The sequence below is a fragment of the Sus scrofa genome, chromosome 9, assembly GCF_054392235.1.
Source record: "Sus scrofa isolate SSC_HxYL_T2T_F1_AM1 chromosome 9, Sscrofa_HxYL_maternal_Yorkshire_Landrace_v2.0, whole genome shotgun sequence".
NCBI lineage: Eukaryota > Metazoa > Chordata > Mammalia > Artiodactyla > Suidae > Sus > Sus scrofa.
In genome coordinates, this window is record NC_139391.1 from 31,965,531 (window position 1) to 31,991,819 (window position 26,289).

The window sequence follows — 26,289 nt, forward strand, 5'->3', positions numbered from 1 at the left end:
AGTATAGGATCTAGGACCTACACCTTTCCAAGATGTGCAGAAATTTTATTCTTTGGTGACCATAATTTACCTCCCAAATTGCCTCTTTGCACTTGGAAGTAGTCTAATAATTTTTGGTCCTGACCCATATCATACGCTGGTCCCCTTTGTCTGACTGATGCATTGTCTTTGCTTTGCTTTGTCTCTTTTCCCACTAGACTATGAAGACCTTGAACGTAGGCAATATGTCTCTTTCATGTTCATCCCTTCGTGTCCTGAGTGCTTAGTATTCATTGAATGAATAAATCAGAGTGTTTGTGGGGGTAGCCTTTCTTAGATCATACCTGAGAAGAGCACTAAAGAAAAAATATACACAGTAAAACGCCCTGAACCAAAAGCTCTGTATAATGGGGGCAGATGCTAGACAAGTAGCAACAATTGAAGTACCTGAAAGATAGGCTTTTCACCATGTATATTTTTGAACCAGCAGTGTCAAGGCAAGCTAGCTGTGTCCTTGGAGTAATCTGTTGTTCTGAAAACATATAGTCAGATGGCTCCTGAGTATATGTATCAAATTATAACCAATAGCAGTCTGTTTCTTGATGATTCTGTTTATTGACTGGTAATTTGTGTTACATTGATTGATTCTGGCTCTAAAAAAGTGGTACTGCAGGCTTATCCTTAGTTCACACTGTAAAATCTGGTGTCTTAGTCCTGTGTTAATAAAGTATGATAAAAAGAAGCCATCTTTATAAATACAAATGGAACTGGTTATATATGACATCTGTCTAGAACCAAATGAAGAAAATATTCACAGAGTTCCGTTGTAGCTCAGTGGTTAACGAATCTGACTAGGAACCATGAGGTTGCGGGTTCGATCCCTGGCCTTGCTCAGTGGGTTAAGGATCTGGCGTTGCCGTGAGCTGTGGTGTGGGTCGCAGACGCGGCTTGGATCCCACGTTGCTGTGGCTCTCGCGTAGGCCAGTGGCTACAGCTCCAATTAGACCCCTAGCCTGGAAATCTCTATATGCTGCAGGAGCGCCTCTAGAAAAGGCAAAAAAAAAAAGAAAAGAAAAGAAAAAAAAGAAAATATTCACAAAGAGAAGGCCTTCTAGCTGCTTCTAGAAAAGTCTTAAAATACCAGGTTTCTAGTCAGTCACTATCATTCCCATGTATTTTCAAGTTAGCTGTTGATTTCTGTCTGCCCTTAAAGCAGAAGCACATTTTTTCCCCTGCTGTTTTGGATAAGCCAGTGAAGGAGCTTTCAGAAGCACCCCTGGCTTACTTGGTCATATTTGTTAGTTGTTAATGCCTCATGTCTACCCACGTCATCAGTAAAGTAGTTTAAAAATTTTTCCCTATGACTAACCTAAATAACCCAGACTTAGTCCATTTTTTTCTATTTCCTCAACTGGAGATGGAGAACAGGTGGTCACCATGTGAAAGACTTGGATTTTACAGGCAACTAAAAGAACTTGTAAATCATTTCCTTCGCCTCAAATTCTGCTCCTGGTGCTCCTCAGATGTTCATCAGAATGCCAGGAGCATTCAAAAAATGTGATTTCTGCAGAGAGTGGAGGGATCATTTTATGAGAAATGACAGAATCCTTATTTAACCAGTGCTACTCTTTAGAGAAGTATTTAGGGGTGTGTGTGTGTGGTTCTTTATAGGATTACATTAGGGCTTCTGAATTTTGGGGTTTTAAATTTCACCTTTATGATATTCTTAATTTTGTTCAACTTAAATTTATTGAACTTGTGGTTCAAGTTGGACTTGTGATAAGGATATTTGGACTCTAGGAAAGAACAAATAGATAACTCCTATTCTTAGCTTTTGCCTTAAAATGAACTTTCTAATTAACTAATCTAAAGAATATTGTTAGTAATATACACAGCAGATTAGGTTGGGCTAAAACGTTCATTTTCACTTATTTGAAATGAGCACAGTGAATAATCCAAAGGCCATAAATAATAATACTAAAGGTGAGGAAACTTAGAATCACAATAATTGACAAAGAGCACAGAAGGCTGCTCTTTTAATTAATTACCTGAAAGAGAGTCCTATTCTTTGCTATAAAATGTAACAGCCTTTGAGAAATCAGTGTCCTTGGGATTTATTTAAGTCTATGAAAATCATATTTATATTGATTGACATGTTAATAGTTAGAAGAAAGAATAATATGAAGCATTTATGTTAATTAATGTTGATTTTTTTGTAGTCATGGAACTAAACTTTTAGGAATTACTCTGGCTAATTCTATTTGGTAAATTCCCTAATAAAGAATAATCCTATTTCTTAAGTCAAGCTCTAGATCCATTTGGTGGAAAAATTTATTTTAGCTTCTCTGCCTTGTTCATTTTCACACCTTGGTTATTTTAAATCTCAAAACTGGATTAAGCTCATCATTAAAAACATTGGTTTACTATTTCTTGAAACATGGTGACTCACACCATGCCCGGGAGTTAAGCCCACATTTTACTAACCAAATTTTTTTTTTTTTTTACTTTTCTCTATTATTCTTTGATAAATAAGAATGATTTAAGTATTGTTCATGAATGACAGTTTTGAATTTCAGCATAATTGCATTCCAGTGAAAATCGAAGAGGTTTTGTAGTTATCCACACTTCTCCTCATACAATCTGGAGTGTCTAAATGTATCCTGCCAAATAACCCTTCAGGGTATTTCAGGTTTTTTAGGATTAGGTTTGACTAGCCCTCCCTTAGTTGGCATCATTAGAAACACGGTTCAGGGGTTCCCATTGTGGCTCAGTGGGTTAAGAACCCAACAGAAGTGTCTCTGGGCTGCAGCTTGGATCCCTTACCTCACCTGGTGGGTTAAGGATCCAGTGTTTCTGTGAGCATGGTGTAGGTTGCAGATGCGGCTCAGATCTGGTATTGCCATGTCTGGGGCATAGGCTGACAGTTGCAGCTCCAATTCAACCCCTAGCCCAGGAACTTGCTTGTGACACAGGTGTGGTCGTTAAAAGAAAATCGTAATAATAATAAAAAATAAACACAGTCCACACTTCAGTGAGCTGTAGGAAGTATAACTTTGGTAATGTCGCAAGAGGCAAGATAGTGACTATAGACTACACAGACTATACCTCACAAGTTTTCTCATCATGCTTATGTGATACAACAGAGAGACTTCTGGCTTATAAAGCAAATGCATGTAACTATTTAAACTTCAGGCGCAAACAGCACTGAATGTTGAACTAGCACAGTAGAGTAAAACATTTTTAAGTGTATTTTTGTGAATGAAAATTGTGATTTGTTCTTGTTTGTGGGTTAAGTTATATGACTTGAAAGTAGCCAAGACATTAACAGTATCACCCAACCTCCCCATTTAACTAGCAAGTTGACAGTTTTCTTTCTCCCCTTTTTTTTTTTTTTTTTTTTTTGCTTTGCTTTTTAGGGTCGCACCTCTGGCATCTAGAGGTTCCTAGGCTAGGGGTCGAATTGGAGCTATACCAGTGGGCCCTACACCACAGCCACAGCAACACAGGATCTGAGCCACATCTGTGATCTATACCACAGCTCATGGCAACGCTGTATCCTTAACTCACTGAGCAAGGCCAAGGATCGAACCTGCATCCTCATGGATGCTAGTCAGATTGGTTAACTGCTGAGCCAAGACAGGAACTCCAAGTTGACAGTTTTCAATGCCAGCAATTTTTGGTGCTTTCTCTCCTTCCTTTGAGCTTTTCATTGTTCTTAGCAGTTGATGTGACATTTTGAAGATGGGATTTTTATCATTAGAGTCTAAAACCTCAAGCTGAATAAAGCAAAGGAGCAGCTGAGATAGTACTACATTACAATGCAAGTGTAGTGTAGGTATTTTTTTTTTTACTAATCCCTACCTCTTAACTGTGGGTATTCATCGTTTTATACTGTGATTGATGGGCCACACCAACAGCCATCCTCCATGGTGTTTCTTATAGTGGGTATACCTAAGAAAAGCTTATGTAAATGCTGCCGGAGAAGTAACCACTTAACCTAATCAGCTACTTCATTATACTCTATTTGCTTCCTGAATATTCAAGCTAAAGTTGTTGACTCCAGCTATTAGGGAACAGATAAGGTGACCAAGACGCCAGGGCGGTAAGTGTCCAGGGTAATACAGTTGGTAATAAAATCCAGAGGAGAGCCATGTGACAGTGTTTACAGAATTGGCTGATTGTAATTTATTCGTTCAGCAGTTAATCACAACCTTTTTAATGTAGAAAGTACTATGTTAGCCTATAGTCTAACCAAAATTTCCCAACCTCCACGCTATTAACAAGTTGGACAAAGTCAGTCAAAATTAATGTCTGTCTCTCTCTCTTTCTCTCTCTCCCTCCGTCCTTCCCTTCCTCCTTCTCTTTTTCCTTTCTGTGATCTTTATCCTAGGGAGCCTTTCAGTCTGGTTGTAGAAATTAGACCTTAGACAGAAATACCTGCAATAATAACTTTTTTCTTGGAACTAGTCTCGTAAAAATGCAAGTTTTTTTTTTTAGAGATTAAACTTGAGGTCAAAAGTCAAGAAAGGAAGGGAAGAGGAAGTGAGCAGTAAGGGCATTCTGCAGTGCAAGATCAAACCATGTTCTTGCCTTGTGGGAGAAAAGGCTGAAGGAGGAGCACCTGGCATTTGGAGAAGGCTTCTGGAAGCTGCTCCAATGATTCTGCTTATGTTCTTTGAACAGAACTCAGTCATGTGGACACATCTCCTTGCTACGAGATTGGGAAATGTATTCTTTAATCTTGGCAGCTATGTGCCCTACTACAACTTAGGCATTCTATAACTGTGGGAGAAGGTTGGAGCTCTGCCAAATAGGACTTTTGATAAAAGCAGTAGAAATAAAGAATTCCATGAGAGCTGTTCCAAGCTTTGGCTCATGTGACTAATTCTTTGAGATTGACCAAGGCTCTTCAACCCTTTGGAAGATAGGGGTCATTTTCCTTTAAAATGTGAAAACTAAGCAGTTGTGCTGTTTATGCTGATGTTGGGAAAGAGCTTGTGTTTTTGTCCAGACTCCGCCCTTTCACTGGCTTAATGGCCTATGGTTAATTTCCATGAACCTCATTTTTCCACTGTATAACAGGGGAGTCATGATAACACATTATTTCTTTCCTATTTATAAACATGATCTTCTTGAAAGCCACATAATAGCTAAATACCAAAATTGGCTCAAGAGAACTAAGTTGTGAGTGAATCCACCGATCCCTTGAAAATGTTGTACTTTCATTATCAAAAATCATAAAGATAGCACACTGAATAAAGATAAAATCTTCTATCTGTATCTTGGGAATGTGTGTATTGGTCTCAGGCCCAATTTATGCCCTTCCCAGGCCCTTAGGGTTTACTCAGAAGATAACTCCGACCTAGGATTGTCACCTGTCTTTCCTCACACGTGGTTGGGGCCAGGTTCCCGCTAGGCCCCTGACACCCTCCTGCAGTGGGAGTTGTAGTGGCTGTGGTAACAGGCTCAGTTGGCTCTTACCATCACGTCTGGATTCTTTGATGGAGTACCAGGGTGCTCCCTGGGCTCTGGCCTCTCCCACAACTGCTGGAGGGGCCAGATCTCAGTCTGGAAGAACTGGAAGGTTCTTATCCCATGGGGCAAATGTTGACCAGCTATGGAAGAAACTGACAGACAAATCCTTGCTTCCTCTTTCCTTACCCAACTGACATGACCTGAGATGTGCTGGTTTTGTAAGAGCTGAATGGAAATGTGCCTTATTGCATGAGCAACTGCCTGCTTTTCCTCCTGCTTCTGTGGTTAGTTCAGTAATAAACATTTGTGTTTTCCTTCCTCCTTTCCTGTCTCTCTTTCTTTTATCTCTACTCTTTCTCCCCAAGGATTACATGCAAGCTCTATTAGACCAGCTTTGCCTCAGGTTCTGTTTTCTAAGGATTTTGGACGAAAGTATAATATTAACATAATAGGTAAAATGAATTTCCACTTGCTATGGCTTTCACCCTGGGGTGAAGGAAAAATACCTCTGTTTCAGTCACAGTACTTATCGTGAGCAGTCTGTGTCATGCTTCTTTAGTCTTTTGGCCCCATGTTTGTTCTCCTTCCATGTTATCAATGCTTTTTGAATTTTGCGACTGAGATTTTTCTTTCTTTTTCCAAGTCCTCTGTCATCTAAGAAGAAAATAAATTTGAATTCTGGCCCCGAAGAAAAGCTTTGGGTTACTTTTAATTAGGAAATCCTTAAATTCACTCAGAGTAATTTTCCACACTTCTTGCCTAGACTGTGCAGAGTCGTGTACTTCTGTTTTATCCATGATGTCTTGTCAGAGCCCATAAGATTATAGACACTCCAGACACTTCCCACTCTCCTGATCCCAATCTTCTGTGTCTTCACACAGTCCAAGAGAGGATGGAAGTTCCTGGTCTAGGGATTGAATCTGAGCTGGAGCTGTGACCTGCGCCACAGCTGAAGCAATGCTGCCAGATCCTTAACCCACTGCTCCACGCCAGGGGTTGAACCAGTGCCTCCACAGAGACAAGCCAGATCATTAACCCTATGTGCCACAGCAGAAACTACAAGGACCTGTCCATTTGCCATAGATGAATGTTGACGGTCTCAACTATGATTGTGGATTTATCTGTTTCTCCTTGCAGTTCTGTCAGATTTTGCCTCACATATTTTGACGCTGTGTTGTTAGGTGTATACACGTTAGGAATTACAATTGACCTTTTTTATCATTATGTGAACCCCCCTCCTTATTCCTGATAATTTTCTTTGCTTCAAAGTCTGCTCTTTCGGGACATTAGTATAGCTACCCCTTCTCTACCTTATTTAGTGTTAGCGGGTATATGTCCTTCTCTGTCTCTTTACTTTAAATATATATGTCTTTATGTTTAAAGTTGGTTTTTTATAGTTGAAATCTTGCTTTTCAGTCCACCGTGACAGTCTCTGTGTGTTTTTTAGTGTGTTTTGACCATTCACACTCAAAGTGATTATTGATATAGTTGGATTAATATCTACCATATTTGCTATTGTTTTCTATTGTTGCCCTTGTTCTTTGTTTCTGTCTTTTTCCCTGTTTTTCTGCCTTTTGAGGTTTTGATTATTTTATGTGATTCCATTTTTCTCTCCTTTCTTGGGATATCTATTATACTTTTTTAAAAACTTTTTAAAATGATTGCCCTGTTGGAGATACCTTAGAAATCTATACATAGAACTTCCATATGACCCTGCAATCCCACTCTTGGGCATCTATCCGGACAAAGCTCTACTTAAAAGAGACACATGCACCCGCATGTTCATTGCAGCACTATTCACAATAGCCAGGACATGGAAACAATCCAAATGTCCATCGACAGAGGATTGGATTCGGAAGATGTGGTATATATACACGATGGAATACTACTCAGCCATAAAAAAGGATGACATCATGCCATTTGCAGCAACATGGATGGAACTAGAGAATCTCATACTGAGTGAAATGAGCCAGAAAGACAAAGACAAATACCATATGACATCACTTATAACTGGAATCTAATATCCAGCACAAATGAACATCTCCTCAGAAAAGAAAATCAATCATGGACTTGGAGAAGAGACTTGTGGTTGCCTGATGGGAGGGGGAGGGAGTGGGAGGGATCGGGAGCTTGGGCTTATCAGTCACAACGTAGAATAGATTTACAAGGAGATCCCGCTGAATAGCATTGAGAACTATGTCTAGATACTCATGTTGCAACAGAAGAAATGGTGGGGGAAAAACTGTAATTGTAATGTATACATGTAAGGATAACCAGACCCCCTTGCTGTACAGTGGGAAAATAAAATTTAATAAAAAAAAAAAAAAAAAATAAATAAATAAATAAATAAATAAAAAAAAAAAAAAAAAAAAATGATTGCCCTGGAGTTTGCAGTATACATTTATAACTAATCCAGATCTACTTTTAGGTAATGTTATACTGTAGTATATACTATACCAGGTAGCAGAAATGCTTAATAATAACAAAACACTCCAAATTCCTCCTGTCCCCTGTACCATCGATGTCACTCATTTCCCTTATTTGAAACTCAACCATTCACATACACATAAGAAGAGACTTTTTCCTAGACTTAATACTTGCCTTTTAAATTTTGCATAAAATTCTCTGTTCCCAAATGTACAAATGTAATTATAAAGCACATTTTGGTATATTTGTATACATCAGATATCGTATCCATTTTTTGAAAGAAACATTCATCCTGGAACTCTCGTCACAACTGGTTGCTTTAAAGTTCATAGGCTTATGAGTCCCTTTTTTTTTTTTTTTTTTTTTTTTTTAGTGGAAGTTCGTATTACCAATATCATGAGAATTTTCTTTGTTTCGTTAAACTGTTGTTTTCCTAGACCCCATGTCTTGCTCTTCTGGTTTATTCTTTCATTTTAGTGGAGCATATCACTCAGTATCTTCCTGAGAAATGGTACATGGTTGGTAAATCTTTTGTATATTTGTATGTTGGTAAATATTCTTATTTCACCCTCTAGATCGGCAATTTGGATATAGAAATCTAGGTTGGAATTCATTATTCTTCAGAATTTTGAAGGCACTGCACCTTTATTTTGTAATTTCCTGTAATGTTCTTGTGGATTCATTGTTGGTTTCTGATGACTTTTATTTGGCCTGTTTTTAGGTTTTGATTTTTATCCATGGTTTTATAATACTATATGATAGATCTTGTGAGTATTTCTCATTTGTTGTTCATTGTCCACATTGTGCCATTTTAATATGGATACTTTTTTTTTTCTGTTCTGGAAATTTTCATGAATTATTTTTTAGATAACTCCCTTCTCACATTTTTTTTCCTTCCAGTGGTTCTATTAGTCAGATGTTGGGTTTCCTGATTAATCTCCTAATTTTCTTATCTTTTCTCAACTGTTTGCTTTTTAGTTCACAGCCCAGTTGTTTTTTTCATTTACCCATACCTCATTCACATTTTCTTTCATATATAGTAACCATTCTTATAAGTTTTAGTGTGTCTGTTTTTGTCTTACATTCTTATAAAATGGGTATTATTTTTCTATGCATGGCTTTTTAATTTACATAAATGATTTTGTATTATTTATCTATTTTGTGTTTTATGGTTTTCACTCAGAATTGTGTTTTAAGATCCACCCACTTGTAATATTTACTTCATGCCTGCCTCTTCATGGTATGATTCTAATTCATTTATGTCTACAAGTAAATACTGCAGCTATCTTCCTGTTCCCACAAATGCATATCCTCATTCATGTTTTCTTATGGACTTTTCCGTGAGCATCTTTTGGGGGTGTACACTCAGAAGCTGGTTCTTAGGGCACACGTATATGCCACTTAGAAATGTTGAATGCAACATTTCTCTTTAGAAAGGCTGTACCTTTCTACAATCTCACCATTTATAAGAGTCCCTGTATCTCCACATACACTCAACACATAGTGTTACTCACCTTCCTAACTCCTGCTAATCAACAACTAATAGATATAATGTGATAACTCAATATTTTAACTTGCTTTTCTCTTAATTCCTAATCCTCTTAATTACGTACTCTTTATATACTTGTTACCCTTTTGATTTTCCTTTTCTGTATGTTATTCATTCATATCCTTCATATATATATATGTGTATATATATATATATATATATATATATATATAGTTTGTTTTTGCCTTATCCACGTCATATGGAAATTCCTAGGCCAGGGATCAAATCCAAGCCACAGGGGTGAACTATGCCCCAGTTGCAGCAATGCCAGATCCTTTTAAGCCACTGAGCCAGGCCAGGGATTGAACCCATGACTCAGCAGAAACCCGAGATGCTGCAGAGATAATGCTGGATTCTTAACCCACTGTGCCACAGCAGGAACTCCCTTCACATATATTTTTATCTGTCTGTCTGTCTTTCCAGTGTGTAGGCATTCCTTATAAAAGCAATTATGAAACCTTTGTTTCTTAGGAATCTGATTATCCTGGTGGTGGGAGTGGGGAGATTATTGGAATGGAGGAGTTGTAATGAATTATGCTAGTGCAGCTCCCCAGGAAGGAGCCCTTTTGGAAGAATATAGACATATTTCAGCAGATTGAGAAGGAGGAACGTGGTGGGGAATGGCTTGCAGAAAGTAAGAGTGAGCAGCTGGGTACAGACCCACAGGAGGAACATTGCTGTGAAAGCTCTTCGGGGATTCTCAACAATCTGGGTCTCTGGACACCAGGAATCTCTTGGGCCTCAGGAAACTCCCTTGTAGCAAGTGGTCAGAATATCCAAGCATCTGGTCCTTCTGAGACTTAGAAACGATGTTACTTCAGGCTGCTCTTCTGATCAGTGAGTAAATCCCGTGATCAGAGAGGAAAAAGTCTAGCCAGGATCAGTAGTTAGGGCTGTATCTTGTCCTTTCAGCACCTAGCACAGTGCCAGTTTATAAGAATTACACGTGTTTCTGTAATAGAAATTTAACTGTTGGTATTTAGGATTACTCTTCATATTACTGTTTCTATACCCTGCATTCACTTGAAGAATTTTCAAAATATATGCATACCACTTATTTGGCTGATTATTATTACTAACAATGACATAAATAGTCACATGCAAAATTTTGCAGTATCCTGTGTAGCAATTATAACCTTGAAATTGTCTTAAATATCTGATGCATAAATCCTCCACTTTTAAAAAAGGAATATAGAAAATATTTTCTCATTTCCTTTACTTAAGAAAATTTTTATCATGGTTAACATTAAAATAAAGATTGCTAAGACAGTTATTTAAACAATGTTTTGTAGTAGTCTTTTATAGAGAAAATGCAATTAGATAATGTTTTGAGAATTTCTGTTGGTGATTTTCTAAATGTTGTGGTAGAGTCTATTCTTCACCATTGGTACCCTCTTGTGGTCAAAGAAGGCACTGGTTTGGCCTTGTTTTTAACAGTTGTATATAATACTTTTTATCTGCGTGATAGACCTATAGTCTATATGAATATTTTATTTTTTGTTATAGATATAACTTTAAGAGTGAAACTGACACCTGGGGATTTTCTCCCATTTCTTACCTCAGGGTGTGCAGTGACAGTGTGGCATGACCACAGTGGCTAATCTTAGAAGCTAAGTGATAATGTGATCACATGTTCAGAGAAAATACAGTGTAGTTTGGAAAACAAATTGACTGCAGACCCCAAACTTATCTTGCACTTTTGCCTGCTATAGTAGGATTCGGGAATTAATTTGCCATTTTCGATGGTATATTTTAAGATTTGATAATACACACACATACCAACATACATCACACATATACGTGACTTCATTTTACATGGCTGCCTAGTTCAAATGCACTTAGAGGTTTACAGAAAATGTCACACTATTATAACATAGTCTCCTTTTTTTGAGTCATGCTATGACAGTAAGAAGACACAGTGATTATGTCCGAAGTTTAGTAAATATTCATGCATTATTTTTCTCTTTCTTCTGCTGCACTGGTTTCAGAGAAAATTCTTAGCTTGATATCCACAAGTAACACAAAAGACAAGAGGTAGGTGTGTAGTGTTAAGTTACTAAGTCCAAATAAGACTTGACTTACATGAGCAGTAAATCATGGCTTTTGGGGGAAGATGTGAGTTGCAAGAAGTGTTCTTTGTTTTCAAGAACATGCTTCCCTAGATTATAGTTGTCCTTCATGTGGCCTACTCTTTCAACTCAGTTCTTTAATTTTATGCAAGAACTGAGTGTGTTTTTGTTGTCTACATCACTGGAACCTTTGAGTAGAGCTCTTTTGCGGATCTGATGTGTGGAGGGTCAGGGTTTGAATAGGAGCCCAGGAAGTGCTTCTGGGAATGATTTTTGTTTTGCCAAGAATGCTGATGCATTGGCACTGAATTAACATTTCCAAAAATGCCATCAAGCACTGACTGAAAAACAAAGATACAAGTGTAGTCACCACAGCTGTGTTCTTCTCCCCCGACTACTTTCTTCTATGCACAGTGAGAAATTTGAAGCCTCCTCTTGTAAGATGAAAGTGAGTCAGTTTTGTGTACTCTCCTGTAAGGCAGCTGGTTATTCCCCAGCGTTCATGTATCATTGGGATTGAGTTAAGGCTATTTGTGCAGAATTGACCCTTTATATCATGGATATTGGATTTTTGAACAAATGGAATGTGTGTGAAGGACTGTGGTGGCCAGTGTTATAGGAGGAATAATTTCACTTGTTCATTATGTATTTATTGAGCATCCTCTCAAATTGCCAACTTTAAGGAGGATAGGGCATATGCATAAATTTCCCTACTACAGTGTGGACACGAATAGTATAAGAAATGCATATACAAGGCTATGTGAACATTCAAAAAGGAGAGAGAGTTGATGAAGGGGACTCATGAATGAAGTCTGTTTAAGCTAGATGCTAAGATTAGGTCTAGCCTGAACACGTGGTATTGGAAGAGATGAGCATTTACATAAGAGGGGAGGTAGTCTACAGAGAAAAAAGAATTGGAGCTCAAGAGGGCTAATGAGAGGGACTTGGAAAAGGTTGCTTGGGCAAGTCAGTTGTGGGCATGAGATGCCAGATTAAGAGTAGGAATAATATCCACTGAGTTGACAATGAAATACATCTGTTTTAACAGTGGACAGGACACACTCCTCCCCATCCTAAACCTTGGGATTCTCTGCTGCCTTTAGGGTCTGCCCCTCCACATTTTGTTGTGTGAGTTCCTCAACAGACCCTTTTTGGATGGGAATGCCACTTTTTATTTTCCCATTCCTCTTGGTAGAGGCACATTTTCTCCTTATATTGTAAAAATCCTTTGGAGATTTTGACACTGCCCCCCCCCTTACAGGTATAATCCTATAATGTACAAACATATCAGTACTTCTTCAAAGGTCTAAAAGTGACTAGAACTTTTGCAGCAGAACCCTACTTGTTCTTCCCATTCAAAGCAGTTTTACCAGTTAAGTTTCTAAAGTTCTGTCTATACAGCTGTATTGTGATAGGTTCCTGGAAATATATGAGTAGATAAAAAGTTTAGAATGCTGGTGGATCAAAATAGTCTCACCTGGATGTATTCAACTGTTCTGACAATTTCAGAGTCTTGAGAAAGGCAGACCCAAAGCCTGACTGTCTTCTCTCTTCCTCTCCTACTTCTGAACCTTCCTTACCCCTTGCTTCTCCTCAATCCATCCATCCATCCCTCTATCCTTCCATCCATTGTTTTTAATTAATCTCCTGATACTTAGGGAAATGATTAAGCAAAGCATTATGCATTATCATCATAGAGCTTGTAAAAAATAATGTTTGAATGTCTTTATGGGGGGAATAGGAATCTCCATTTTGAATAGGCTTTAAAATACTTGACTCTGACTGAAGTGGTCCAGACATTGTACTCAAGAAACACTGAAATAAAAGCAAGTGTGGTCATCTAGTATTTATTTCATATGGACCCATCAATGGAAAAAAACATACCTGGTAGATAACATATTTATAGTTGGAGAAATCATATGCCCAGGCATGTCCTGTTCTCTTTAGGATTTTACTCTCTTTGCATTTCTATGGAAGTATGTTATAGGATGAAAGGTAAAGTCTCCTCCTCCTCCAGAAAAGGCCAACCTGGTTGTAGCTATCCCTACAAAATAATGCCGTTTTAGGAATATGCAAAGGTCAGCTGTCTGAGTTACGTTGAGTATATGATATGGATATTGCTAATCTTTTCAATTTGAGTGAGCGGTTCTAATTATTTCATGCACCAGCTTTTGAAGGTCTCTCCTTCTTGTCAAGAATGAATTATTTGAAATCTCAGGCATCTTTTTTTTGTGACTGGGAAATATTGTGAGCCCTTGTCAAGAGTGTGAGTGGTTCTCTAAACTGGTGGTATATTAACTCATCTGAATCACAAAAAGCCTAAAAGAGACATTTTCTCTGAGTCCTGTTCCAGACTTACTAGGTCAGAAGCTGTTGGTGAGAATCAATAATAAAATGCTCAAAGGGATTCTGCCATAGTTAGCCTGCCCCCTCCATGCTATAGCTCCACGAACTTCTTTGAGAGCAGCATACATATTCCAAAGATTTTTGTTTTACATCCTTCTTCCTACTCTGCTTCATCAAGTTTTACGCCCATTTGAAACTCACTAAATCTTTATAAAATAATTGTATTGGATGTTGGATGGGAATGATGAAAACCGAGTTTTTCTTGATCCTCTAATTTGAATGTTTTCTTGTTTTTGTGATTCCCCTAGGACGGAAAGAAGAAGTTTGACAAGGAGAGTGAAAAATACTATTCTATTCTTGACAAACATTTAAATTTGTCTGCAAAGAAAAAAGAATCCCATTTGCAAGAGGTAAGCTTTTCCAGTTGAAATGTGGAAAGGGCATTAGCGTTGTCATGCAAAGTTCTAATTTCCAAAAGTAGAAGTTATCTCAGAATCTGCTCCTCTTTAATAAAATAATGACCATAAGACTGTTTAAGTTAGTTGAGCACTTACTACAGACAGGCACTGTGCTGAGAATTTTTCATGCCTTGTAATATTTAATATGAACAGTCCCAAGGGAAAGATTTGTATCTCCTTCAACAGTGAGAAAGAGTGAAATAAGACTCTTTCCTTTTATTCTTGTTGGGCATTTTTTAAATAGCAAAACCTACCAAATTCATGTTCTAGCATTTATAGTTAGTTAAAAATATCTGTTTTTAAGGTGTTACATCAGCATTGCGGGGGAAATGATATACAGTTACATGTCTTAAAATCTCAATTATTTTATGTTAATTTTCTGAAAGAACAGATCAACAGAAATATATTACTTACTTGTACAGTGTATGTATATAGAGAATTCACTTCTTTTTTTTTTGGAAATCTGTTCTTCTCAATGGTAGTGTTTTTACTATAACCAGTCAAATCATATAGTCCTTTTACTGAGAAATAGTGTAATTCCCAATCTAGCGATAGAATATGTTTGGGGAAAAAAGGGGGGCTCTTGTCTTTTACCCTGGCAGCAATCAAATCTCTAAACATTCCCCATAGCTCCCCTCAGTGTCCATTGGTGTATTTTGGAGCTGGTGTGTTGGGAATTGTTGAATTTGTACCATGCAAAGCCTCCTTTTTTTTTTTTTTTTCCCCCGCTGTACAACATGGGGATCAAGTTATTCTTACATGTATACATTTTTTCCCCTGCCCTTTGTTCTGTTGCAGTGAGTATCTAGACATAGTTCTCAATGCTACTCAGCAGGATCTCCTTGTAAATCTATTCTAAGTTGCATCTGATAACCCCAAGCTCCCGATCCCTCCCACTCTCTCCCTCTCCCGTCGGGCAGCCACAAGTCTGTTCTCCAAGTCCATGATTTTTTTTTTCTGTGGAGATGTTCATTTGTGCTGTATATTAGATTCCAGTTATAAGTGATACCATATGGTATTTGTCTTTGTCTTTCTGACTCATTTCACTCAGTATAAGAGTCTCTAGTTCCATGCATGTTGCTGCAAATGGCATTATGTCATTCTTTTTTATGGCTGAGTAGTATTCCATTGTGTATATATACCACCTCTTCCGAATCCAATCCTCTGTCAATGGACATTTGGGTTGTTTCCATGTCCTGGCTATTGTGAATAGTGCTGCAATGAACGTGCGGGTGCAAGTGTCTCTTCTAAGTAGAGTTTTGTCCAGATAGATGCCCAAGAGTGGGATTGCGGGGTCATATGGAAGTTCTATGTATAGACTTCTAAGGTATCTCCAAACTGTTCTCCATAGTGGCTGTACCAGTTTACATTCTCACCAACAGTGTAGGAGGGTTCCCTTTTCTCCACAGCCCCTCCAGCATTTGTTATTTGTGGATTTATTAATGATGGCCATTCTGACTGGTGTGAAGTGGTATCTCATGGTAGTTTTGATTTGCATTTCTCTTATAATCAGCGATGTTGAGCATTTTTTCATGTGTTTGCTGGCCATCTGTATATCTTCCTTGGAGAACAGTCTATTCAGGTCTTTTGCCCATTTTTCCATTGATTGATTGGCTTTTTTTAAAGCCCCCTTTTGACTCTCCTCTCTGAACTTCTCAGGCTTATAGTAGAGAACCTCCAATGCCTCACCCTGATCTTCCAGCAAAGCCACCTCCCTTCTGGAACTGCTTTCCAAGTTCAACCTGGTCCTCTGCCCTCCATACTCTTAGTCCTGTTTTTCTGATCTCCATGTTTAGCCACAAGGTCTGCTTGATGAGTTACAGTTTAGATGCAGTAGAACTGTAATCAAAAAGGCACAGAGGGTCGTATTTACTTCTGATTCCTCATTTCCGTATTCCTATATTCCCCTGAGGGAACTGGATTTCTTTACTTCAAAATGTTTAATGTCAGGAAGACTTGTTATTTAAACATGTGTTCATTATAACCAAGATCTTGTTATTAACACTTGCTATTAAAATAGGATAATTTAATACACAATTATATGCTTATGGAAAGGTTTTGAGGCTAAAGTGAAATGAAGAAATGTCTGTTATTAAGGAAAGTTATATTAATTTTCATGGACATATTTAATCTTATAAAATACTATGTTATTTAATATTATGTTCACATATTCCAAACTTCTTAAATGCTCACATGTCTCTTTAAACTTTGCAATAGAATAAACCTAAGAGGAAGTGCAGTCTATAGATGAAGTCAGGTGTAGAAAAGGCTCCCTTGATTATCTCTAGGGCACCGTCACGTACCAAGGGCTGTGGCCAGGTGCAATTATAAAAACTGACTGCCTCAAAGTCAAGGGTAGTTTTTAGAGTATATAAAAGGTTCTTGGTGAAGATGAGAGGCCAACTTTAGAGAAGACATTACTTAAACCATCATCGATGTTAACTTTATCATAATTTTAAAAGTCTTCTAAAAGTAACTCTTTAATTTTCCCTGACAACTTAGCTCAGTATTGAATACTCGTTAGTAGGCCTTGATCCCTTAGGCTCTGATAGAATAGAATATCCATTCCAGTACTCTGTTTAGTTGGATGCTCGAAAAACCTATAATCTGATTAGTAACATCCTCCACTTGCCTCACCGCCCCCCCACTTCTTTTTTTCCAGGAGGCACAGCCCACAATAGAGTACAACACAAATATTGTGCAAAGCCGCTCCTCATAATGTAGATAAGAAAAAGAATAGCCTTTTCCCCCCTTCTATCCTTCTAGGAATCAAACCTGTTATAAGGAGATGCTGCCACATAACGTATTTAATTCTGTACCATGGCATTAAAAGTCATCCGTTCCCTTCCAGACCAGTCCTGGTCCTTCTGTCAGCACTAAGCTTATTAAGTTGTTCTCAGAAAGATCCCTCTGTGCCTTCTTGCTGGCACAGCGGACTCCTTGTTCATTTTGCTTGTGGAAAAGAAGTGACTGCACATTACCACGACTGAATTAGGGGTCAGCTTGTGTTGGTAAAGCTCCAAGGCTGTCAATTATGTGGATCATTGGAGTAAACAATTGGAACAGATTCGTCAAAATCACAGGCTTTGCAGTAGATGAAAGGAAGTAATATTTGATATGTGAATGATAATTTCTTTCTAAGCATGAAATGAGAGGGAGAGATCATAAAGGAAATGTAAAAAGACCCGAATGCATTAAAGTGTTCTGTCTATTTTGAAAGATATGAAATCAAATTAACAGGCAAAGTGTTGGTGAATTTATACACCGTATGATATAGGAGAACCATCTCTTACATATAAAATTGATTTGCAAATCAGTGTGAAAAAGATAAAGACTTCAGTAGAAGAAAAATGGGGTAAGAATATGAAAGGACATTTCATCAAAGAAGAAATATAAACCATAATAAATATTGTAAGTTTCAATGTCATGTGTGTTAAAAAATGCAATGTAATAATAGCAGCATGTTATTTTAATGTATTAAAAGTTGATGTCCATTGTTAGTAAAGATGAGAAACTGGCATACTTTTGCTTTTCTGGTAGGAATATGAAATCATTTGGTAACGTATGACGTAAATTTGACATCATATTTCAGTCAACCTTATATATACAAGATGGTTGAAATGATTTCTATTGATAGGAATTTTCCCAAAAGAAATTATCAGAAATTAGCATAAAAATAAATTGTATAAATATGTTGATCCAAGAGTTATTCACAGTGCAAATTTTATAAACATCTGAAATGGCACAGAAGAATGGTTGGGATAAATATACAAATATAGCTTGGCCAAAGCCAGAATTGATATAACCGTGAAAAGTTTTATTTGGAATGTCATTTGAAGACCTTTGGAAGTATTCATTAACCTAAGTGGAGAAAACAAAAATAGGTTTAAACCAGAATGTACACTGCTTTTCAGGTTTTTTAAAGTAAGTTTGTGTGTGTGTGCATGTTACACATCAAAATATTGATAGTGGGACTGCAATTTTTATTATCTTTACATTTTCCTGTTATAGTAATGAACAGTGAATAAGCTTAGAGTAATGAATATGCATGACGTTTATAGTGAGGAAAAAAAGTAAAGGAGAAAAGAATTCCTTTTAGGAACCCTGGCTTTGGGGTTTCTATCACTAAAGAAGTTTTCAATAGGTTGCTCTAATCCCCTCCTCCTGGATGAAGGAAATCCCTCAGGTTCTACCCTATAGCTCTATTCTTATCCTTCACTTTGTGTCCCCAGTAGCCTGCTCCTTCCATGCTGGCTGTCATTCTTAGCGAGGGTCTCCCCCTGTCATGCCTGACCACCTTGCACTGTCCACTGACTGGTTCCTAGGACTTCAGACTATAACTTCTTAGTGATACATGTGAAATCTCACACATCACCATGTTCTCAGACTTGCTCCTGCTTCTCATTTCTTTTTTTTTTTTTTTTGTCTTTTAGTTGTTGTTGTTCTTGTTGTTGCTATTTCTTGGGCCGCTCCCGCGGCATATGGAGGTTCCCAGGCTAGGGGTTGAATCGGAGCTGTAGCCACCGGCCTACGCCAGAGGCACAGCAACGCAGGATCTGAGCCGTGTCTGCAACCTACACCACAGCTCACGGCAACGCCAGATCGTTAACCCACTGAGCAAGGGCAGGACCGAACCCGCAACCTCATGGTTCCTAGTCGGATTCGTTAACCACTGCGCCACGACGGGAACTCCCTCATTTCTTGAATTCTGTTCATACTGGTGTTTTTCCTCGCATCAAAATTACCAAAAGGGACAGGTGGTAGGGGGGAGGGAAGGACCAGGGTGTGGAATTGGCACATGCAGACTGAGGGATATGGAATGACTGGCCCATGGGGACCTGATGTATAGCACAGAGAACTTTACCCAGTATTCTTTGATAATTTGTATGGGAAAAGAAAAAAAAAATTATCTTTGGCTCCCCCTCCCTACCACCCCTTGCTTCTTACACACACGTCACATCCTTTAACTTCTCTTCCAGGGACACACTGACACCTTTACCTTTATTAAATTAGAGATCTCTTTGTATTCACATTCCCCCAGCTTCTCCATAGAAGCAGTACATTCTACACTGTCCTTACTTAAATCTTGAAATTCAGCTCTCATCTGGTCCACACCCTCCTCAGGCTTTTGCACCATCTGTGGGATGACATTTGCACTCATTCTCTCTATTCTGTCTCAACTCTCATTTCTGACTGTTGCAAACAAACCCTTTCGACCTAGCTACCAAAACATAACTTCTTCTGACTTTATCGCCTCACTAAAATTCTCCTCTTACCTCCTTCTGCTCTGAACCTCTCCATTCCGGCTTAAATCCTTTCTCCTCTGGGGATGATTCAACAAATTTCAGCTGAGGTGTTTTCTTCTCTTTTGAATTGAGATAGCTTATTGCAAGTTGGGGAAGAATTTAGGTATCTGTGGAACTATATGGTTTTCTTATATAATTAACCTGGTTTCTTACTAGGATGCCTTCGCCACATAAACAACAGTTTATACCTGTTGTTCTCGTGTAAATACTATTTCCTTTGAGGTTTAAAAGTTTGGACAATAAATTGCTTAGTTATCCTACTTCTCCAGTGAAAAATATATGACAACAGTTACTAGTGGGTATAAGTGAGTGTCTGCTAATGACTCATACATTATAAGCTTAAGTGATAAACGGATCCATCTCAGGTAAAAGAAAGTCTTTCTAAATCTTGTACTGAAAAAGAATTAAGCTGTTGTATTCCTTTAGCACTGTGCATTCTAGATGACCTTTTGAAGCAGATTTGGTATTTTGAATTCAGTTGTCTGGATTGGTGGTGATAGAAAGTATGACTGGCAAATCTCAAGATTCGTTATTTCTCTTTTATCCTTCTTCGACCACCGCCCATCCCTTGGATGAGATGGGCTTGCACATGACAGATGAGTTTCTGAGGAAATTATATAATACTCTTACATGCAGAGGTCCCAAGACCACCCTTGGGTTTGGAGATTTGCTAGGAGGACTCACAGCTATGATTTACTACAGTAAAAAGATATAAAGAAAAATCAGCAAAGATGCATGGGGTGAAGTGTGGAGGAAACTAGGCACAAGCTTCCAAGAATCTTCTTCCAGTAGAGAGACACTGAATTCCGCAGCCATGAACTGTGACAATACATGTGAAATGGCATTTACTAGAAACTCATAGACTCAGCGTCCATGGTTTTGACTGGGGGCTGGTCACATAGGCACCTTCTGCTCTTCATGTACCCAAATTCTGGACTCTCAGAAAGAAAGCAGGTATTCAAAATAAACCATATTGTTGCACAGACAGGTTCAGCAGAGTGAACTACTCTTACTTGTTAGGCTGGCGAGAACCCTCCCAAAATCTATATTCCCATTGCCGGCTAAGGGCCAACCTTATAAGCAGACTTTTCAAAGTATTTCAGAGTATTCATGCCTGCTTTGCTAATAACTCTTTTCTGCACAGCTTTGTTGACCAGAAATAATCATTTTAGGCTTCAAAGAGATCTCAACATTCTAGTTTTTTTCCATGTGCTAGTTGACACATGAACTTACCTTTTTAAAGTAAATGGAAGCTTCAGTTTAGAAACTTGGAATCTTCAAGTTTAAAAATCACTGAGTTGCTTATAATATCAGGTTATTTTTAATTATATAAATCATTGCATAGTAAGTGATAAGTATACCCAGTTATTTTTAAAGTTCTTTCTTTCAAATGACGTTTAAGATGCTATGATGTCTAAGCCAGCAAACCTCATTTTCTCTTTTTTCAAGCTTTAGTTTGTTAAATTATGATTGTAAAGTGACTCAAAAGCAATGTTCTATTCCCACATTGTTGTTGGCAGATCCTTAGTATTCTGGAGAGCCCATTCTTTTCATCTGCTTTTGGTAATCTCAGCTGCCAGCCAGGAGTGTGAAGCTAGGCAGGAAAAGTAAAATCATGCCTCCCTCCTAAACTGAAGGCAGCTTTAAACACCACATCCAAGGATGATAGTTGGCAGATAAGAGAGAAGAGATGTTCATGGCATTGATGGAGCATGGTTCATTGCTTAGAACCTTGCAACTGGGGGGTTCTGCTGCTAGTATTATCTTTGTTAGAGGTTATCTAATGATGAGACTCTACTGCTTACCATTCTCAGATGATTCTTCCTTGATTAAAATCCAAACATTGTGCAGTTTTCTAAGGTCTTATATAGTGTAATTATAACTTTGCTTCTCCCTCTTTCCTTCCATTTACTTGCTCTGAAGACAAACTTCCAGATTCTTATCCTTCTTTATGTTTTCATGAGAGTGACCCCTTCTGTATCTTTGAATGTTCACAGCCAGTTATTCATCTAAAAAATTAGACCACCATCATTTTCTCCCCAAATTAGTCTCCTTTTTTGTGATCCCATAAATTTCCGTATATATTTGTATACCTCTTATAATATGTATTTGGAATGTAGAGTATGCTTACTCTGTGTGTGTGTGTGTGTGTGTGTGTGTGTGTGTGTGTGTGTGTGTGTGTTTCTTCCCACTCAATACACTGTAAGCTTTTGTGGTCAAGGACTGTTTTCCTAGTCTCTGCAGTCTCAAAACATTGCTAAATTCAAACTTTTTATAGGATTTAACATTTTAAAAAGATTTCAGAATGGAACAGGATTTGAGTCTGTCTCTGACATACAAACTTTAATAATCAATCCCTGTCATGATTTTCCTTTTTATGCTTTTTAGGCGGATACACAGATTGACCGAGAACATCAAAACTTCTACGAAGCGTCATTAGAATATGTCTTTAAAATTCAAGAGGTTCAAGAAAAAAAGAAGTTTGAATTTGTTGAACCGGTAAGATTTATTTCCCCTATGAAATAGTAGGTATGATACATCTTCCAAAACAAAATTTGAGGTGTTTTTCTGTTGAAAATTATGATTTTTAAAAATAAAAGGAGAGAGAGGAGTGGGGGGGAGGGTGAGTAGGTAGAGCGAAGAGCACTTGAGGGCAATGAAACTGATTTACAGCGTTGCAACGGCGGATACATGTCATTCATCACTCATTTCTCAGAGCCCATAGAATGTATAGCACCAAGAGTAAAGTGTAATATAAACTATGAAGTTTAATAATAGTGTATCAGTATTAGGTTATATTGTGTAACAAATATATGACACTAATGCAAGAAGCTAATATTGGGAAACTCTGTATGTAGGGGCTAAGGGGCTAAACTTGATAATTTCTGCTTGTTGTTTCTGTAAACCTAAACTGTTCTAAAAACAACCTATTGAATGAAAAACCTAAAATTAAAAATAAAAGCATGTATATCACATATACCTTAGGGAATAAACCTCACCACTACGATGAGGTTTATTTACCAAACATTTAGCGAACTTCGTGTTGAAAGGAGAAAAGGTAAGACTGTATTTCTTCCTTTGTTCTGCCGCACTTCCTTGCAAGGCTAGGACCTGCCTGACTTTCCAATGAAGTCATTTATTTTCCTAAGTCAGTGTAAGAAGTAATGGATTCCCTAATGTAAACTGCATTACAGAAAAGAACAGGTGGCTGGTCTTTATAAGCTTACTTCATCTTCTTAGCATTTTTTCCCCGAGTAATACCCTAATATTGCCTAATTGGGCATCTTCCTAAGGTATCATCTGTGATGAATCAGGGTAAGTGCTTACTGTCATGATAATCTTCTGTTAATATATAATGTTCAACCCAGGTTGATGATAGGGTAGCAATGGTCAAATATATAAATAATTGAAGCCATACTTTTCTTCCTATGTCAGATTATAAAATATCTATTTATAATGGGAAATAAAATACCCTACTCCTGTTTTAGTGGAGGTGATGAGAAGAAGGGAAGGGAAGATATATTTCAAAATATATTTGAAAATTTTATTTCCTGGTGAAAACTCGTCAGTAATTCCCTAAAGAGGATGGAAAACTGGGACAGAGCAGAGGTGGGCAGAGTCGTCAACTTCTACCTGGCTCCCAGCACCTCTGCAGTACTCCTCCCCCTTCAGCTGGGGCCACCTGACCTTTTCCTGGGGACTTGGTGAGTTTCTAAGACCAGCTCTTCAGCTAGGATTTAAGGAGCTGGAGGCCACACCATAGGCTCAGAGATCTAACTTTTACCCTCTGGTGGTGATGCCAGTCTTTTGGCTAAGCTCTGTTTGCCAAACAGCTAAATCCTTAAATCCCTTAGGATGAATAGATAACCTCCTATTTAGTAGATCCTTTGAGGATTAAACTTTTTAGGGGCCCTTCTGGAACTCATTTGAGCTTCCTGGACAACTGGTCAGCCTAACAATCCCTAATCAAGGCATAGGACTAATACCAAAAATTCCTACTCCCCTTCTCATAGAAGAAGTGCTGTCCCTAAGTCTCATCATGGTTTTTGAAGCCTCTCTCCTTGCTGGCAAACTTCCTTCTTATGGCCAGCTTCTAGGGCTTTCTGAGTTTTAGCTGTTTGTTAGAGTGCCCCATTAATTCTGAGGGTTTTCATTCATACTTCTTGCTTACCTGTTCCCGCTCCCTTACTGTGCTCACCCGCTGCGTGGTTCCTCCTTGCACCTGGAACAATCCTATTACTACTGTGGTGCATCTCTCTCTTCTAGAGAGGCATGAAGGTAATCTCTTTCCCCATCTAAGCCTCTTTCATAGCCCATTCTGTCTGGGAACAATGGGCTGGACCATTCTGTAAGATGACATCAGGTATATAAAGAAAAGGTTGTAAAATTGCTCACAGGTCACAGAAGGAATGCTAAGAATTTATGAATTTCGGTGATAATATAGGCGGAGAAGTGGAAGCTGTCCTTCAATTGGAAAGTGTTTTCTTCTTTCCCTTGACCATCTCCCAAACCGGATGGACTGATAAGTCCTCTGTAATGCATGCCTTTCTGGTGACACCAGAATCAAGGTCGATGTTAAATTTGTCCTTCTTCCAAAATATTTTCCAGGCTGCTGTATTTTTCCTATTAGAATGTCTGGCCAAACCAAATAGTAGTGTCAGTTTAGTCTCGTTCTCATTTCCAGCCACAAAGTCTCATCCATGGGGTTTCACTTAATTTCCACCCCAGTATTCAGAATAGAAGTGGGAGCAACGAAACATGGGCATATGTTGCTCTTTAGGTTATGCATTTACAAATTAATTTGGAAGAAAAAAGCTTTTAAAATTTCAAAAATAAAGCCCCCACAAGCTCTAAACCTAAAAACGCATGAGGATACTTTAATATATTTGCAGGTTTTTTTCCCTGCAGAAATCCAATTCCTGTTGCTTAAAGTTTCATATTGTAGAAATGAGCTAGTTTAGCCGAGATTTAACAAGTAAGCAGTAAAGCAAAATACCTCAGGGAGGCAACTTATCTCCTATAGATTTTATGATATCACATAGAAAATACAAATAGTCCTGATGATTCCCATTAAATATTATTATTACTTTATGGTGATCATTTGAGGTCATTTTACATTGTTTCAACTAGTGTCAAGATCCTACCACAGTTAACCTTTGAACAACAGAGTTTGAACTGCATGGATCCCACTTATTTGTGAATTTTTTTCAATAAATACTACAGTACTACATGATCCGCTGTTTGGTTAAGTCCACAGATGGCGTGTGTATGAGAATGTTAGGTGTTCTTAATTCCCAAATTGTTCAAGCGTCAGCTTGTACTTTTAATAAAACTTCTACAGACTATTCAAGTGGCATTGCGAATAAATAAATGTTCCTACCATATCATTATTCCCAGGAGAAGCAGGGTCTAATACATATGGAAAAAGAGGGGACGTGTATATATTTTTTGTAAATTATTATTTTTGAGGTATACAGGAAACCAGTTTTTTCAACCCAGTTTCCATACTATATGATTTTAATGGCACCCCCTTTTTGTCATATTTTATAAGAAAGTAATGGTAACTAAGGTGTGATCTCTAGATTGCACCGTCCAGAATGATAGCAACTACCTGTGTATAGATCTCAAGTTATTGAAATGAGACTAGTCTAGACTAAGATGTGCTCTAAGTGTGGATTACGTACTAGATTGCAAAGGCTTAGTACCAAAAAGAGCATGTGAAACACCTCTTTTATATGGATTACATGTTGGAATAAGAATCTTTTGAATATATTGTGTCAAATAAAATACTAAATTTTACTTGGTTTGAATTCTCCTCTTTGTGTGACTACTAATTTAAAATTTCACATTGCTTTGCCTTTATGTTTCACTTGATGTTTCCGTCCACCAGAGCTAGTTGCGTCTTTTCAGATTTGGCAACAAGATACATGGGTTCAGGTCTATAATAGGGGGAAGAGGGATCGGAGAGGGAGAAACATCCCCTCTTGACTCTTGATCAGAAGATCCTCCTACTTCTCAGAGTTGCCTGGAGTGTATGAGAATTTTGAGGGATTAGTAGAAATATCTGAACATGACCAGCCCAGCCTATAGAAGAGAGGTGGGGAGTTCCCTTCGTGGCTTAGTGGTTAATGAATCCAACTAGGAACCATGAGGTTGCGGGTTCGATCCCTGGCCTTGCTCACTACGTTAAGGTTCCGACGTTGCCGTGAGCTGTGGTGTAGGTCTCAGACGTGGCTCGGATCCCGTGTTGCTGTGGCTCTGGCATAGGTTGGCAGCTACAGCTCCAATTTGACCCCTAGCCTGGGAACCTCTACATGCCGTGGGAGCAGCCCTAGAAAAAGGCAAAAGGACAAAAAGACAAAAAAAAAAAAAAAAAGAAAAGAAAAAAAAAAGAGAGAGAGGGCGAGAGAGAGAGAGAGAGAGAGAGAGGTAGGCCCAGTGTCTCAGAAGTCTGTGTAGTCTGTTTGGGTACATGAAAGTTTGTGGCTCAGGAAACCAAAAGAATAATTTTATGACCTTGCTCCCCTATGGGTCATTCATCTTCAGTTTGTGGAGGTTTTCATTACATCCTTTGAGCATACTTAGTTAGGACTAGTGTTTTTTGAGCACCTCCTCTGCATCATGTGTTTTCTGTGTTTTCCCACATGAACGCCACCACAGATTTATTGGTCATTGTTTTC

General features: G+C 38.2%; 1 protein-coding gene across 2 annotated transcripts in view; it reads left to right on the forward strand.

The window, feature by feature from the left end:
• ARHGAP42 (Rho GTPase activating protein 42) overlaps positions 1 to 26,289 on the forward strand; it is a 280,435-nt gene that overhangs the window by 185,124 nt on the left and 69,022 nt on the right. For both annotated transcript variants that reach the window (XR_014815100.1, XM_021062699.2), the window contains exons 5-6: positions 14,154 to 14,255; positions 21,998 to 22,108. Coding sequence is in view for 1 of the 2 variants with exons in the window: in XM_021062699.2 (XP_020918358.1) it covers positions 14,154 to 14,255; positions 21,998 to 22,108 (213 nt within the window). In the remaining variant the exon portion in view is untranslated. The remainder of the gene's footprint in view (positions 1 to 14,153; positions 14,256 to 21,997; positions 22,109 to 26,289) is intronic.